Here is a 15,170-nt window from a genome sequence, read left to right as displayed (position 1 = left end):
GATTTTTTTCATAGGTGTTTGGTCCTGCATTGGGGGATCATCTAGCTGTGCTGCAAATCTCTATAGGCTATCTTGACACAAAATTACTAATCTGCCTTTGTTCATTTTCCCTTTGCAAATGGGATGTAGTTGTATCATCCATCACAGCTGTTAGCCATGCCCATCATCTTTGTGAATTTTAACAAAATGTTTGGCTTGTGTGCTCTTTACCCATTGCAATGCACGTGCTGTCCTGCTGAGGACGGGTCCTTGCAGGAGTTGGGGCACCACCTTGCTGTACCACTCCAGCACAATCAGTTATGGTGGCTCGATCATAGCACTGACTTCAGGCAGGTGCTGTATGCACACAGCATACAGACCATGTGAACAGACCATTTCTCTGTGCTAAAGAAATGTATGCCTGATTAAGTACTTTCATGCTCAAGCGTTGACCTACCTGATCCTTCAGTGTCTGTATAAACATTGTCTTTTAGGTTAATTACTTAAGATCTATGTTTGAGGAGCTAAATTGCCTGAATTCTCTGCCTTTTGTACATGTTTAGCAGAGATCTGTATTTGTATGCTTGCACTGAAAAAGGTCTTTCATTATTCCATGGATAGTCCAGGTTAAAAGTCTTAGCTCTAGACACTAAATCGTGATGGATTATGTAATTTATTATCTGTATTACAGTATGCCCTGCAGGCAGCCCATGGGGATTCTCATTCTGTATAAAACTCCTAGTAAGCAGAGATACCTGGCCAGTAGAGTTTATCATCTAATTAGATAAGACAAATGGAAAATATTATTATCCTCATTAGACAGATGGGGAGCTGCAGCAAAGTGAAACTAAGTGCCCTGGGTAAGTTGCACTGGGAAATTGTGGGAGAGCTGCAAAGCAAACCCAAATTGTCTAAATCTCAGTGCCCTTATCATCTTTCCGTGATTACAGCAAAACCTCTCACCATCCTGTGTGCTTCAATGACCTTTGAGAAGTATTTAATCCATGTTTCCATAATAGGAATACAAATTTTGATTTCTTTTATCATATGGACTGTGTCCAAATGATAAATAAAAACATCCCAAAGCAAAATTATTTCTGAATTTTTATTTTGTTGAAAGTGCCTAATTGGCAGACTTAGCTGTTTTCCATGGGCTCCACTCAAAGGCTGTCCCAGCTGAGCTGATCAGCCTAATTGCAACATTGCCTTCAGTTAAATGTGAAACAGAACATTTAGAGAAGCTGCCGGAAAGGGTCAATGAACATGGTCTAGTGCATATGTTTTTTGCAAATAAAAACTTACTTTTGGTCCAGAAAATCACAGTAATACTGGTAAAAAACTCCTTCCTTTGTGAAGGAAGGAGTTTAATATTTATTTGGTTGTTACAGCATACATGTATAGATGTTTTTTACAGTTGAAACTTAAATAATAACCCAGGTCCTAGAAGGAAATAAGATCCTTAGGCAGTTCTTTATTTCACCCTCAGATTTTGCGACACATTTTTTTTTCCCTAGTGATTTGATACAAAGAACACATTCTTCTGCTCCTGATTGGGATGCAGATGCAGCATGGTCAATAATCCAGTCAAAAAAGGTAGAGGATGAGGGGATTCTTTGCCACACGTTGCCTACACAAGAATAAACTAGAAAGGGGAAAGGGCTTGAAACAGACAAAATGCTCATTCCTCTCTGATTACCCAAAGCCAGCTGCCTTCTTATAAAGCACCGGTGTTGGGTATGTTCCATCACATCACAGATTAGATAAATAACAAAATGTCTTAGATGCACCCTCTTTCCTCTTCTTGCTGATTTGTGTACAACCCTGATTTTTATAGTAGAAAAGTTGAAACAATGGTTAATGAGAAGGAGAAGGAAAATAACAGATCTGTGTGTTCAGTTTAATTTAAATGAGGACCTCTTGTTAATAGCGAGTAGTTCATCACAGTTGCTGGAATGAATAAGAACAAAATTAAACCTTGATAGTAGGTCAGGACCAGCTGTGGAATGTGCTGATGCTATATACATATCTGTGTGACTATCCAGACATCAAAAGAGTCTCATTTACGGAATAGTCCAAGGGGAAAATGAGTGCCCATGATGTTTTGTACTGTGCTGTTGAGAGTTTTCTGAACTTCAGCCAGCTCATCTGTAAGTGAAATAGCAATAAGGAAAATGAAGAAAAACTTAATGAGTAGAAAGAAAAAGAGACTAAAAAACCCAGAGAGCTGATAATTTAAACTTCATTGGTGACAGGGAATTTATTTCAAAGCAACTAAATGGGAAAAAAACAGCCCGTGAATTACTTCGTCTCAGTAAGTAAATACTACAGATCAAACAGTAGATTCTCATTCCAGTTTAGCACATGAGCTGGTGTTGTAGCAATCAAACTAGCAAAATCAGGGAGATGGTAGCTGCAGCCACTGCAGCAAGCAGTGCAAAGTCCAGGCAGATGCCATATATACAGCCTGAGGGCATTATACATCTTGTATAACACTTCTCTGTGTACTGCTGTGTTGCATATGAAAGCCCTGTTTGGACTGTAAGTACTGAGCACCAATCTCCCCTAGTGTGGTTGTCTCTATTAGGAAGAATCGACTCTTCCTTGCCTTTCAGTTTTTAGCTCCTTTTGCTTGGTTGGTACTGCAACTCAGGAGGGGATGGAACCTATTCGAGTTCTCCCCTTCGTACCTTCTTTTCTTCAACTCTGGTAGCGGTTAATCAAAGGATCTGGGAACAGAGGAGAGAAAAAAATAAAGCTGTTTTCTTTCCCTCCTCTTTTTAGACTCAACCCTAGGCTCAGTGTGTAGGAAGGGCTTACCTCATAGGGTTAGTTTTCTAATACAGACTGATGCAATGCCACTAGTGCCTGATGTGCTTTGAGATGTAGAATCATACAATATCTTGAGTTAGAAGGGACCTGTAAGAATCATGTAGTCCTACTACCTTCTCCCCACAGGACTGCCTAACTAAACTAAACCATGTAACTAAGAGTGTAGTCTAGATACTCCTTGAGCTCTGACAGACTTGGTGCCCAACTTCCCTGAGGAGCCTGTTTTGGTGACTAGCCACTGTCTCAGTGAAGAACCTTTTCCTAATGTCCCCATTCCTTTTTGTAGTACCAAGATCCTGTTTTATGGCAGTCCAACAGTGTGGCAGCACCATGTGCAGGAGTCACTAGAGCTATACTAATTTATATCAGTTGAAGGTTTAATCTGTTTGTCTAAATGACTGTCAGTGTTTCTGAGTTCCTAACTCCGTGTTGATTAATCTGTTAACTGGTAGTTGTTAGCAGTGTATTTGCAACATCAGCTTCTCTGACCTGTGCAGGCTTAAGTTCCTCCAGCACTTGAAAAGCCTCCCTCATTCCGTCTTTTACGTCAGCGTTCAACCAACTCTCATGTGCCAGAGGTTTCTTGGAAAAAAAGCCTGTCTGTGAGGCATTTCCAGAGTGGACCCAGAAACTAAGCCTCATCTTGCCCTTCTACTGTCTGTAAGGATTTGAGGTGGGTCACTGCACATCAAATTGCCAGGAATCTGGCTTTCAAGAAAGCCTGTTTTCTGCCAGAGCTTGCAGGTTTTGGACAGATATGTTTATTGTCTGATCTATAAGACTGTCCTCTGCTGCTTTGGACAGACTTTTGCTCTAGACCTAGGACCACCTGCAAGATCTGAAAGGCAACAGAATTTCTCCCAATTTGAAAGTAAAGGACAGGTAACCTATGTGTTCCTTGCCTGTGCAGACATTCATGTCACTTTTGAGCATAACATTTGATAATTTTTTTTCTGATAATAAAATTCTCTCCTCGGGTAGAAAGCAATTGACTTACCAAAGCAGCTTGTGTGCTTATATTCCCAGTCATTCTTTCGTCATTTTTAACCACCTTAGTAGTGCATCCTAAATTGAAGAGCAACATTGACTTCTTTTCCTGTAAGGATTAGAATTACCTGCACCTCAGAAAAATGCAAATCTGGAGGTAAAGAAATGGAGGCTAGTGTGTGTAAATCAGTGATGCCTACACGAGGTGTAGCCAGAGCTGATTTGGTGCTATAAACATTTCATATCTCCAGTAGGAGAATAGTACCACCTTAAAGGCAGAATTAGGTAAGCCAAACGGACTACTTGTTCATTTTTTAAGCTACTAAAAGACCGTCCCATGTGCATGTGATGCAGCAGCTTCTGTGTGCCACATTTGAGAACAGCAAACAGGGCATAAAACCAGCAATAGAATTTAAATACAGACAAAATACTCTACCTTGTCTTTTATTCTCTCCTTGACCATCTTCTCACCATCTCCTTCATGGACACATACATCACAGTTTCTAGGCACTGTTTTGAGACTCCTAGAAATAAGATAAATCTTTTATTTTTGTAATTGGCAGGTGAGGTCCCACTGCAAGCTTAGCTCAGGGTTTGTAAGTAGGTGTAAAGGGAGGACTGCAGAATTTCACAGTAATTTTTTTCCCCTTCAGCTCATCATAAGTCAGCTGAGCAGCATGGTCGTGTCATTTGCCCTTATCATCTTGAGGGAACTTCTGTCAGTTTGCCCAGCACTTGAGGTCAGCCAGATGTTCAGTGTGAACATGAGTGTGAAGCCAGCCCTGTCAACACACTCGTTCCTCACGGAAGGTGTGGGGACCACTCGCTGCTGCTCTCCTCCTCCTCTCGGGGCACTGAGCTGTTCAATCCTGTTTCATGCTGGCTCTCCAGATGACAAGAAATATCCCGGGGAAGAAGCTTCATTTACTGAATACACAGGTGATGTTAAAGTGTGAGTAAAAGGTGTAAGTTTAGACACTAAGGAATGTTGCATGTCATCACCATAGATGGAGAATACTGTATTAAACCCAAGGCAGAGCCTTTTATTTGTATTGACTATATCCATTACCTGTGTTAGGTGGACTCAAAACAGCTGCTTTGTCATTAGTGGAGTGGCTCAGGGACGTGTAAGAACTAGTCCGATGTTTTATTTCTTCTACAGCCACTCGTACTTCATGAGCAGGATGAGTTTTTCTCTGAACTAGTGTAAAGATTGACACCGTGTCATGTCACACCTTTGCATTATGCTTGCAGAAGAGATGAACCAACCCTTAAGAGGCCAGTGAGTCCTCAATTTGTGCTAAGGAATCTGTGATCTGTTAAGTGGGCCTATAACCCACCTACTGTTGTGATATTAGAGTGAGACCTGACTAATATTTGATTACACCTCATTGATTTTGAGTCAGTTGCTGGAGAATATGAAAAATTACTGAAAATACCATAAAATGCCAGTTAAAAGCCTTTGAAGCATAGTATGGGAATATCAAGTCTCTCAGCTCTCACTCTCTAATGCAGAAAGACTGAATGATTCCAACTGAAAGCAGTAATGAGACTAAAATGAAACACTGTTAATGTGTTAAGATGGCATATGTTGTATATATTCCCAGAAATAATTACTGCAGATTTCTTTGAGCTTTATTGATCAGCAGGAGTTCTTGCACATTCATAAAAAATATAGTCCAAACATAAACAAAGATGTACTATATATCCAGCAGGCATAAAGCATGCAAGACTTTGTCACAATTAGAATGAATTAACTGTTGAGGCTTTTAGAGAATAATAGTTGATGAACCAAATTTAGATACATGCCATTTTCATAATGGAGTTTCTGTTCATAAGTTTGCTCATATATATTACTGCCTTTTTACAGTTTATGAGGAAACTTATCATTTTTATGCTGAAAACAAAGATGATTGTGAGGCTAAAGAGATTTACTTCCAGGGAAGCATAAAAGAGCTAAATATGCACAGCATGGCAGAGAGAAGGCTCAGTTGGGGCACATTTCTACAAATATTCAAGGAATCTAAATGCTGTGGGCAGGAAGGTAGCATGCATTATGCTACAGAGGGTGGTAAGTAGAAACAATCGTATGGAACTAACGAAAGGAGCATTCAAACCTAGTGTCAGCAAAAACTTTGGCACTGAGATGTAGAATCTGAATCCACTGTGAGGGAAATTGATAGAAACAAACTGCCCTTTCCCTTTTGCTCTGAAGTTCATGTAGTAGATTAATACACTGGGATTTTATTGACTGTCATTCCGGTTATTTTTACAGTCTGGACACTGTCCTGTCATTTCTGATTCTCTACTCTATCTCTTTCTGTACAAGTCTTCCAGGCTGCAGAGGAAGTCACTTCCAAGTACAATTCCCATTGCACTTTTTCTTCTGTTCTCTTCTCCTTGCTCAATACCCTGGAAAAGAAAATCAAAGAAAATTTAAGGAAAATAAGCGAACCTTTCATAGTGTTCCCACTTCCTATTAATATATCAGATCAAAATGCCTATGGGGAATTATGTCAAATCAAACTTCTCGTAAGAACTAGTGATACATGAAACACTTTTGCTTTCAAAAGTGGAAGAAAGCTTCTTTGGGGTTTTTTTGGGTTTTTTCCTGAATGATGATAAAAACTGTACCATATCAGTTTTTATTCTGTGGAAGTCATGTACCAGTATGTTAGAAAAAAGCTGTTCTGGGAAGCCTTTTAAAGTGCTTCAGGATGATCTTCATATTGCTGTGCTTACAAAACCAGATCCAATATTGGCAATAATACAGGACCCTTATAAAGAGTGGGTGGTTCTCCAGTTTTTGCAGTATCTCAGTGGGAATTCTTGCATTGATTCAGAGTTTTCTTAGGTGGCTTGATTTTTTCTAACGTGTGGAATATGCAGTAAATTTGGCAATAGTTTATAGCATTCAGAATCTCTGATAGTGTTACCCCTTTTGGTGCTCGAGTTTATGCATCTAAGTTTGTTGATACATGTGTTGTAATTTGGTTGGACATGGGAATGCTGCACTTCTGCAGAGAAGGTGGAAGATTTGGACAATGCCAACCATAGTAATGAGGCATCTCCTCTCAGTCCAGTAAATATTATTTAAATATAAATAATATAACCTATGATAAAATAACAGAAAAATTACAAAACAAATTTAGGGAAAGTTCTTCATTTTCAGGCAACTCAGTAAAGTGTGCCTGCTATAAAATCCATTAAGTTCTTTTGACTTTAATGGAACTCTATGAATTTCTATGTCTCCTAGTTTCAGCTGGGATAGAACTCATTTTCCTACCATGACAGTAGGCAAAAGTTTGATGTAATTTATTAAAAAAAATTACACCTTCAGTGTTATTCAGTCCTATCTTTAGATAGGACACTATCCCTGAAGCGAAGGATTTGTGCAGGATGTGAGTTTGTAATATCGAACTTATCTTTGATAGTATTTCTGTTCATATCAAATCGTAATCTAAAAATCAAGCAGAGATGTTTAAAATGTGTGGAGAGCCTCCATTTTAATTTATCTGCCTTTGTCTCAAATCAGAATAAAAAGATAAATGTAATAACTGGGTAGTTGTGGACCATACCAAGCCCCACATTCCTTTACATTTCTTGACATGGAAAAACAATAACACCTTCTTCCAGAATAAGATAAGGCTACGTCCAAAGTGCTTAGCCTGATTTGAAGCTCCCCAGTAGAAGAGATGTGTGCTTACCAGAGGGGAAGGAATCCAGTGGAGGACCACTGTGATGATTATGGGGCACATGATGTGCAAGGACAGACTGAGAGAGCAGGGTTTGTTCTTCTTAAGAAATTAAAGCAGGAAAGATATTTTATTCATGTCTTCAACTACCTTACAGTAGAGTCTAAAGAAAATACAGCTTTTGAAAGGATTCACAGAGATCATACAAGAGGTAACAGACACATGTTAAAACAAAGGAAATTCCAATTAGAGATACGGAATATTTTTGTTATCGTGAATATAGCCAAGTATTGGAAAAAGGTATCCAGTGAGGCTGTGGATGACTGTCCATCTTCATCCTTGGAGATGCTCATAAGATGACTGGGCATAGCTCTGCACAGCTTCATCTAGTTGACTGTGCCGTTTGGAAAGGGGTTGGCAGTTCTCAGAGGTCATTACACAACCTGTATGTTTCTGTGATTATAGGGCACTCTGTCTTCTAGCAGTCAGAGTTGGTCTATTCTTGAATATCAAAGTTATATATGTGTACATTAGGACCAGGCAGACAAATTAAAAACCCTCCCAGGCTATGAAGACCAACTATCTTAGCCCAATAAATTCATGTAATTTCTTCTACCTGAGGTGCATATTAATTAGGAAGTGAAATGTAATACTGAAATTAAAGCTTATCGGTGGGGACTTGGTAACCCAGCCTCACTTAAAGGCAAAATCCTTGACTGTATCAAACTTGCAGTTGATGTTACAGAGGAAACACTTCCTGTAAATCTTCTATTTTTTTTCTCTGCATCCTGGGAGCTGCTGCAGGTGAAGAGCAGTTGTCTTGCTGGAGCATTTTCACAGATGCAACCTACCTGCTCATGTGTTGTACTTCATGCTGTCTCTGTCAGAAAAGAAGCTGACTGTCCACCTTGCAGACAGTTTAGCAGTGTAGGCACTGTGAGAGGGAAAACAGCACATGCTGACTGTTGAAGTTATTTGTTCAAACTCTTAGGTAGGTTATGCTAATTTGAATGCAGTGTAGTCTAAACAATTTATTTGCTAAGCCATGAACTTTAGAATCATTTTGGAATGTATCACTATTCCAAAGAGACTGTTGGCTTTTGGATCTTCCTACTACTTTCATGTTGTTTGTTGAAGAGAATTTGAATAATACTTTGCAAGAAACTTCTGTCTCTTGTCATTAGCTAAGTTGAGAAGAGAGTCTGGCACACTTAGATCTTGCTGTCTTCTTCTGAGACAGACCCCCATCAAACTAACTCATTACTTCAGCAATCAGTCTAAACATAACAGTCTTGATTCTGCCATCAGTTATACCACATTTAGTCTCATAGCAAAATGTTAGGAGGCTAAAAACATAATCAGACATTGGTTTTCATTGTACTGGGTCACTTTTGTGATTGGGAGACTGTGAGATGATCAGCTGCTCCTGACATGTAGAGATGGGCAATCTGAGCAACATGATACAACTATTGAGGAAGGAGAGGCAGTGGGGAAGCAGAAGACCCAATCCTGTGTATTAGGGTGTGGTGCTCAGTCACCATGCAGAGAGGCAAGTGTCTGTAACATCTGAGAAACCAGGGAATCTTGTTTCTTTGGGAAGGAAATAAAGTTAACTGGTTCTGTGCCTTTGTGAGCTGTGATGGAAACATACTTTAAATGATGTACTTAGGGTACAGTTCTTAATTCTTCCACTGATGTTATGAGGCTGGATGAAGGAAAGTGGAAGTAGGGGGTCAAAAGCCTGGTACAGCTCCAATGGGGATGGAGTTGAAAGCTGAGACCTCTTCTTCTCTAGCAGATTTTTCTCTCTGACATCAGGAGGGGGGGTGCATATCTATGGGGTAGGCTTGATAGCATTTGCATACTGCCTTTTCCCTATTCCTTTAATGAGAACCTGTGAGAAAGTCATAGGCTTGGTAGAAATATAAAGGTAGCTGCTGAGAAACTGGCTGTGCTTTTCTTAAGGGTTCAGAGTCAGCAGTGGTAGACAGAAAGGCATCACCTTACCTCCCTTCTCATCAAAACTTCTGTGAGGTTATTTCAGGTGTAATTTATGAAAAGCTGAGGAGTAGGTACCCCTCCACTGAACCTCTATAGGTTGCATCCCACTGTTTGACAAGTAGTGTGGTAAAGCATTTCTCTGTACAAGGTCAGATTAATCTTTTTTTATGGAGTTTCACATGAATGCTTTGCTTTGGAATTGTTTCTCCATGCATAAATCTTTATTATACCAACAGCCTACAGCCCCAGTGAACCGAAAAAACCTAATTTTTATTCTCCTCTGTGTTTATCACTACAGTGAGAGAACTCAATTGAAAAGGAGCTGTGAGAGTTTCCAGCAAGTGTGGTGGGGGTTTGGGTGCTGTGAGCCTTCAGTGGGTTTATGTTCCTTCCTTTTAAATTTGAATGGTATGTGCCAAGCTGGTTCTGGCCCCAGATTGTGCATCATTCCCTTTGGAATGACGCTAAGGATTGAACTGAAAATGAACTGTTGTTGGAAGGTGCTGTGGGAATAGAGGAACAGGTTGTGCATATGACCATGCATGCACTTTAGTATGGTGAGTCAGAAAATGTGCTGAAGTGTGCAGGCTGTGCTTTGCAGCCAGCTCAGTCTGAAGCCTTGATTTCTACTTGGCAATGAGTTGGTTTGAGTTCAGGTGTGGTTCTTCTTTAGAGGGGGAAGACACATGTGCTGACATGTAGGTGCTTGTGGCTTTTACCAGACGATAAATTTGAACCCTACAGCTTAACGTTGACCTCACATAATTTACCTTTGTAATAAAAGATACAGTGCAGGTCTCTACTGTCTGCACACAGGGGGATTGCTAATACATATTAGTTATCTGTGATATAACTGCATGGCCTTTGTCAATGAATGCAAATGGTAAGAAAGATAAAACTAGATGTTTTATATAAAACCAAAATTTTTTTTATGGAGATAAAGGATAATCCTACTTATCTAGGTTTTGACTTTCTGAACAGTGTACATTAGTTTTGGTTCACTGTATGACTTCCAAAATCTGCAGTGCACGAAACCAAATTGCCAGCTTGGAGGAACCTCTGAGGAAAAGACTTAGACATGATACATAACCATCACTGAGAGGAGTTTTATTCTCATATTTCCTAAATTTTGAGTGCCCGACTCTGCAATTTTAGCACCTTCTATGATGACAATGTCATACCTATTTCTCTCATATGAACTAAGGCAGGAGCACCATCATGGTTTTGCCAGAAGGTGCACCCTCCTTTTGCTGGTGAATACACCGGCATGGCTGGCAACAGCAGCTGCCTGCTCCAGTCTGAAGATGGGACAGTTTTAGCAGAGTTATTGTTGCAGGGGAAAACACTCTTGAGTTGTGAAACTTCACTTACTTTATTGTGAATTAGGATAAACTTTTAATTGGTGTTCCTGGTATTGAGAAATAATGACACATCCCCTTGCCAGTCTCCAGTTCACTTGCTGTACATGTCATGTCCTCAGTCATGAGAGTCAGTGCAGGGGGCTTTCCTTTTTCTGCCACTCCTTGTTTCTTGCTTTTTTTCCCCTTGGCTCCAGCATAGGGTCCTCCCCATGCCATCATCCTCTCAAAGGCCTTGCCCCTCCTGGGCATCCATGTGTGCAGATGTCCTCTGCCCCTGCCTTGCCACTGTCTCTGGTGTCTCCTGCCTCAATTGGCTGCTGCCTGTAGGTACAGTTTCTCTAAAACTGGTTGCCAGGATCATATCCTAAAACAAACCATTCTTCATCTGCTGTTAAAAATGTTCTTCCTTAAGCTCCCCTTTCTCCTGCAAAGTCATTCCCTGGCTTCATCTGTACTTTCCCCATGCTGCTGAGTGCAGAGGAGGGAGGAAAAGCTTTCTTGAGAGCAAAGGAAAAAAGGTCCCTGAATTTTATTCCAGTTCCTGGACATACCCAGTGTTTCAGGTCATGTCCTGTGAAGCGGCACTGGAGGCTTTTGGCTCTGGGGAGATGGCAGAAAGGCATCACAGGTGAGCATGGGCACCACAGGAGCAGAAAAGAGTCTCTGTGGGATGGTTTGTGGGTTGTGTGGTCATACGTGAGCATGTGGTTGTACACTTTGCAGGTTTTAGCTGCTGAGCCCTCTCATCTCTACTGGATGTGTGAAATGCAGTTTTTTGAAGGGTAATAACTTTCCCACAAAAATGCACTCATAGTTGGGTAAGACAAAAGGCATGTGCCTGAAATGGAACCACACTGTTTTGGGTCTCTGCTCTAAACAGTGCAGTATGACAGGATTGCAAATTAAATCACCAGAAATTTAACCTGGGCAGAATAACATACTTTGCCCTGCTTCATTCTTTAAAGTAATTGAAGTTCTATTTTTTATATTCTTTCAAAAGCTTTTATCCTTTAGGCAGAAACAAGTGCAGAATATATAAACACAGACAATTACAGTTTTGCAAAATGATAAGCTGATGAAATTGAGATCCTGTGGTAGGAAACACTGATCACTGTTAATAATTGGTATCAGCCCTTCCTTTGTTCTAGAAATTGTCTAATGCAATCCTAGCTATGCCTGGGAATTTCACAGGGAGAGAGTGGTGTTCACATGCACATTTTGGAAAAGCAATACTTTACAGATGAGCAAAAAAGTGGTCTGCAGCCAAATGAATAGAGCAAAGTGTCTGTGCATGTTTGCAGAGGGTGATGTGCTTTGTCCTGTTTCATTTAATGCTATGCAGAAGGCTAAAATTGTAAAAAGTAAGCAAACTGCACCAAGATTGGTTTGCAAAGCTATACAGAAGGTCAGTGTTGGTTGGTAATGACATGGAAATCAGCTTGGATCATGAGCATAAATGGGTTCTGTGATTCAAAACTGGGCAGTAATTGGATCCAGTATTAGGGTCAGGCAGGTGTGAAAATCCTGGTGATGAAGATTTGAAAATAAATAATTTAAGATTCACAGGGCAAAATGCAATGATTTCTGTAGACACAGTAATTCTACGAGAGGAGAAGAGTATTTTCCCCTTCTTGACCTTTTGCCCTCCATTCAGTCACAGAAATCCATAGGTTCAAAGGTTTGGTTTTGACTTACCAGGCAGTGCAGAAATTCTGATAAAGGCTTAGTAGCTATTAAACTTTCATAAGTTTGCAGCCTTTTGGTTGAAGCTAAAGAGACAGTAGCTGTTTTTTTTCTCTTGGGGATGAGATTCTAATTGTCAGTGTTGCTCAGTATTAGAATTCCAGCCTTCTTACAGCTGCTAAGTGTGTGGAGTTTGTGTTATAGGGAGCAGGACCTTTGCCTGAGTCTAAAAAATTTCCAAAATTACTCTTTCCTTTACCTATCTTTGCAAAACTCAGATTCATTTAGTGCTCTGATAGCATTCATTCTAAAGTCCTGTGCAACTGCTGTGTTGATGCTGCTGCAGACCTGTGCTGCAGACCCATCCAGCATCTAAACAAAATGCAGAGGATATGGTTTTTCAGAAGTGTTTGGCATTGCCAACAGTTTCTCTCACTGAAGTCGATCAAAGCTGAGGGCTTTAGAGAATCTACCTGAAATCCCTACGTTAAAAGTTTTTTATCCACTCCTTTGAGCTTTTGACTACTGGGTTTTAGACAGTTCCATGGCTAATAAGAAAAGGTGGTGGACTGACTTTGCTTTGATGTCTTCAGTACAAATCAGCCCCTTTCAACTGAAACTCATGGGTGATTTGTGTAGCTACCTGAAACTGCTTGTAAGGCTACTTGGTATACTTTTCGCTTCTCCCATGATTCCCATTGGAAGGAGCTATGACTTCATGGGTTATGGCCCAGGCTACCTTCTCTTGCAATGGAAAGTTGAAGCTGTGGATTTCACTGGTAGCATTGGATATCACTGGATATCATTGGATATCTCACTGGTAGCACTGACGATATCCAGTGGGGAAAAAAAAAAAAGAAAACCTAGTGTGGGAAGAGTCCTCAAGTGTTGCTGTCAAACACAGCACTGGCTTGCTCTTTATGGGGTTTTAGGCTGTTCCACTGAAACCAGTGGTATAAATGAGCCATATGTATGCACAGATACCATCATGTTTCCTGACTACTATTTTACCTGCTTTCTCAGTTGCTGTATGTTGCAGCGGATTTGTATCTTGCTGCCTATATGACTCCCACTCCCCAGTCTGCATGATCTACTGAATGTACTTACTGTGCATCCAGAAAGAGCTGAAATAGATGTTGATGGCTTTTGCTTTTGTTTTATCCCCTGTCCCTTCTTCTCTTGACAGTTTTTTATCATGCTGTTAATTATATTTCTGTTGGAGCTCACTGTTGTGATTCTGTTCTTCGTCTACACCGACAAGGTAAGTCAAATTCTTCATTTTTCTTTCCCCTTCAGCAAATTTATATGCCCCTTTTCCCTATAAATAAATCATGAAGCACTTGGCTTGGTATGCACATCATGCTTCTGTCTTCCTTGAGACACTCCTCTCAGAAGGGGCTCTCTCAGAATGCATAAACAGCCTTGCAGGACTGGGCTGTCTTGCTTGCTCATGTGTACAACTCAAGGTCACAGCGACTGCCAAGTGCATCTGTCATTAACAAAAAACAAAACAAACACCAAAATCCCCACAAAAAGTAAAAGAAGTGAATGAGCCTCACTAAGAGCATGTAGGAAGAGGCACCCATCAGAATGAATAGGATTTTTTAAAAATGTGTACAATTGAAAAGCCACATTGATGTTGTTACAAAGGAGGTGTCCTTAGCACAGCCAAATGCACAAAATTCGTTATCTTTCCACATTGTTTCTTACAGCACATGTGTACTTAGAATCTAATGGAAAGCCAAGGTAAATATATAAAAGTTCAATAAACAAAGCTTTTGTCTGTGGTTTCAAATTTTACTTATGTTTGACTGTTCCTTCTGTTGTAAGGGCAGTATTGGCTATCTGAATTATCTGTATCCTTAAAATAATTTTTCTTTAAAATATTTTACATTAATAAATCCAAAACAAGGGCATAATTCTGTGCAACCTGCCTATTCAGTCAAAATTGTCAAATACTAAGGGAGCTTGAAAATCACTGAGTAGGTGGCAAAATTTTGCCATTAATTAACAACCATCAGGTGTATGACCAATAAATGCCTTCTGGAATGGAAAGGCAATATAGCAAATTTAAAAAAAAAATAAAAAAACAAAAAACAGACAAACAAAAACCCTTCACAAAATATCAAAATAAAATAAAGGTTAACAGTAGACCTAGTTATATGTTTAGCAATAACCTGAATTAGGAGTGGATAAGCTGTCAACATTACTTTCTAGAAAGGTTCCAGATTTATTAATGAGCACTGTGAGTGATTGTCAGGTGAACTTCTGAAGGACTGAAGAGAGCTAGGTTGCTGGACAACATCCTGTAGCTGGAACGTGGAATTAACTTGCAAGGTAATTACAGTAGAAGGGACAACATAAAATTACTTGTATGCATCATTGGATTCTTAATTACTTGTCACCTCATGAAGAAAGATCTACATGTCATACATGAATAAAGGCATCTACTTGATATGCAGTGAGCCTCCAAAACCCAAACACAACACTTGGTTATATTTAGAGAGGGAATCAGTCAGAAAATATTATCATGTCATTGTATAAATTGATGGACTTGCCTCACTGTGAATGTAATATTGAGTTTTGGTTACGGAAACTATTAGAAGTGCTAGAAAGGTTGGAAGAGAGAAGTCAT

General features: G+C 39.9%; 1 protein-coding gene across 1 annotated transcript in view; it reads left to right on the top strand.

The window, feature by feature from the left end:
- Window positions 1–15,170, top strand: part of TSPAN4 (tetraspanin 4) — a 203,117-nt gene that overhangs the window by 124,786 nt on the left and 63,161 nt on the right. Inside the window, 1 exon segment of the mRNA XM_032690410.1 lies at window positions 13,722–13,796. Within this exon segment, the coding sequence (XP_032546301.1) occupies window positions 13,722–13,796 (75 nt within the window).

The sequence above is a fragment of the Chiroxiphia lanceolata genome, chromosome 6 (assembly GCF_009829145.1).
Source record: "Chiroxiphia lanceolata isolate bChiLan1 chromosome 6, bChiLan1.pri, whole genome shotgun sequence".
Classification (NCBI taxonomy): domain Eukaryota; kingdom Metazoa; phylum Chordata; class Aves; order Passeriformes; family Pipridae; genus Chiroxiphia; species Chiroxiphia lanceolata.
Note: the sequence above shows the minus strand (reverse complement) of the source record. Positions and strands in the feature narration are given on the sequence as shown.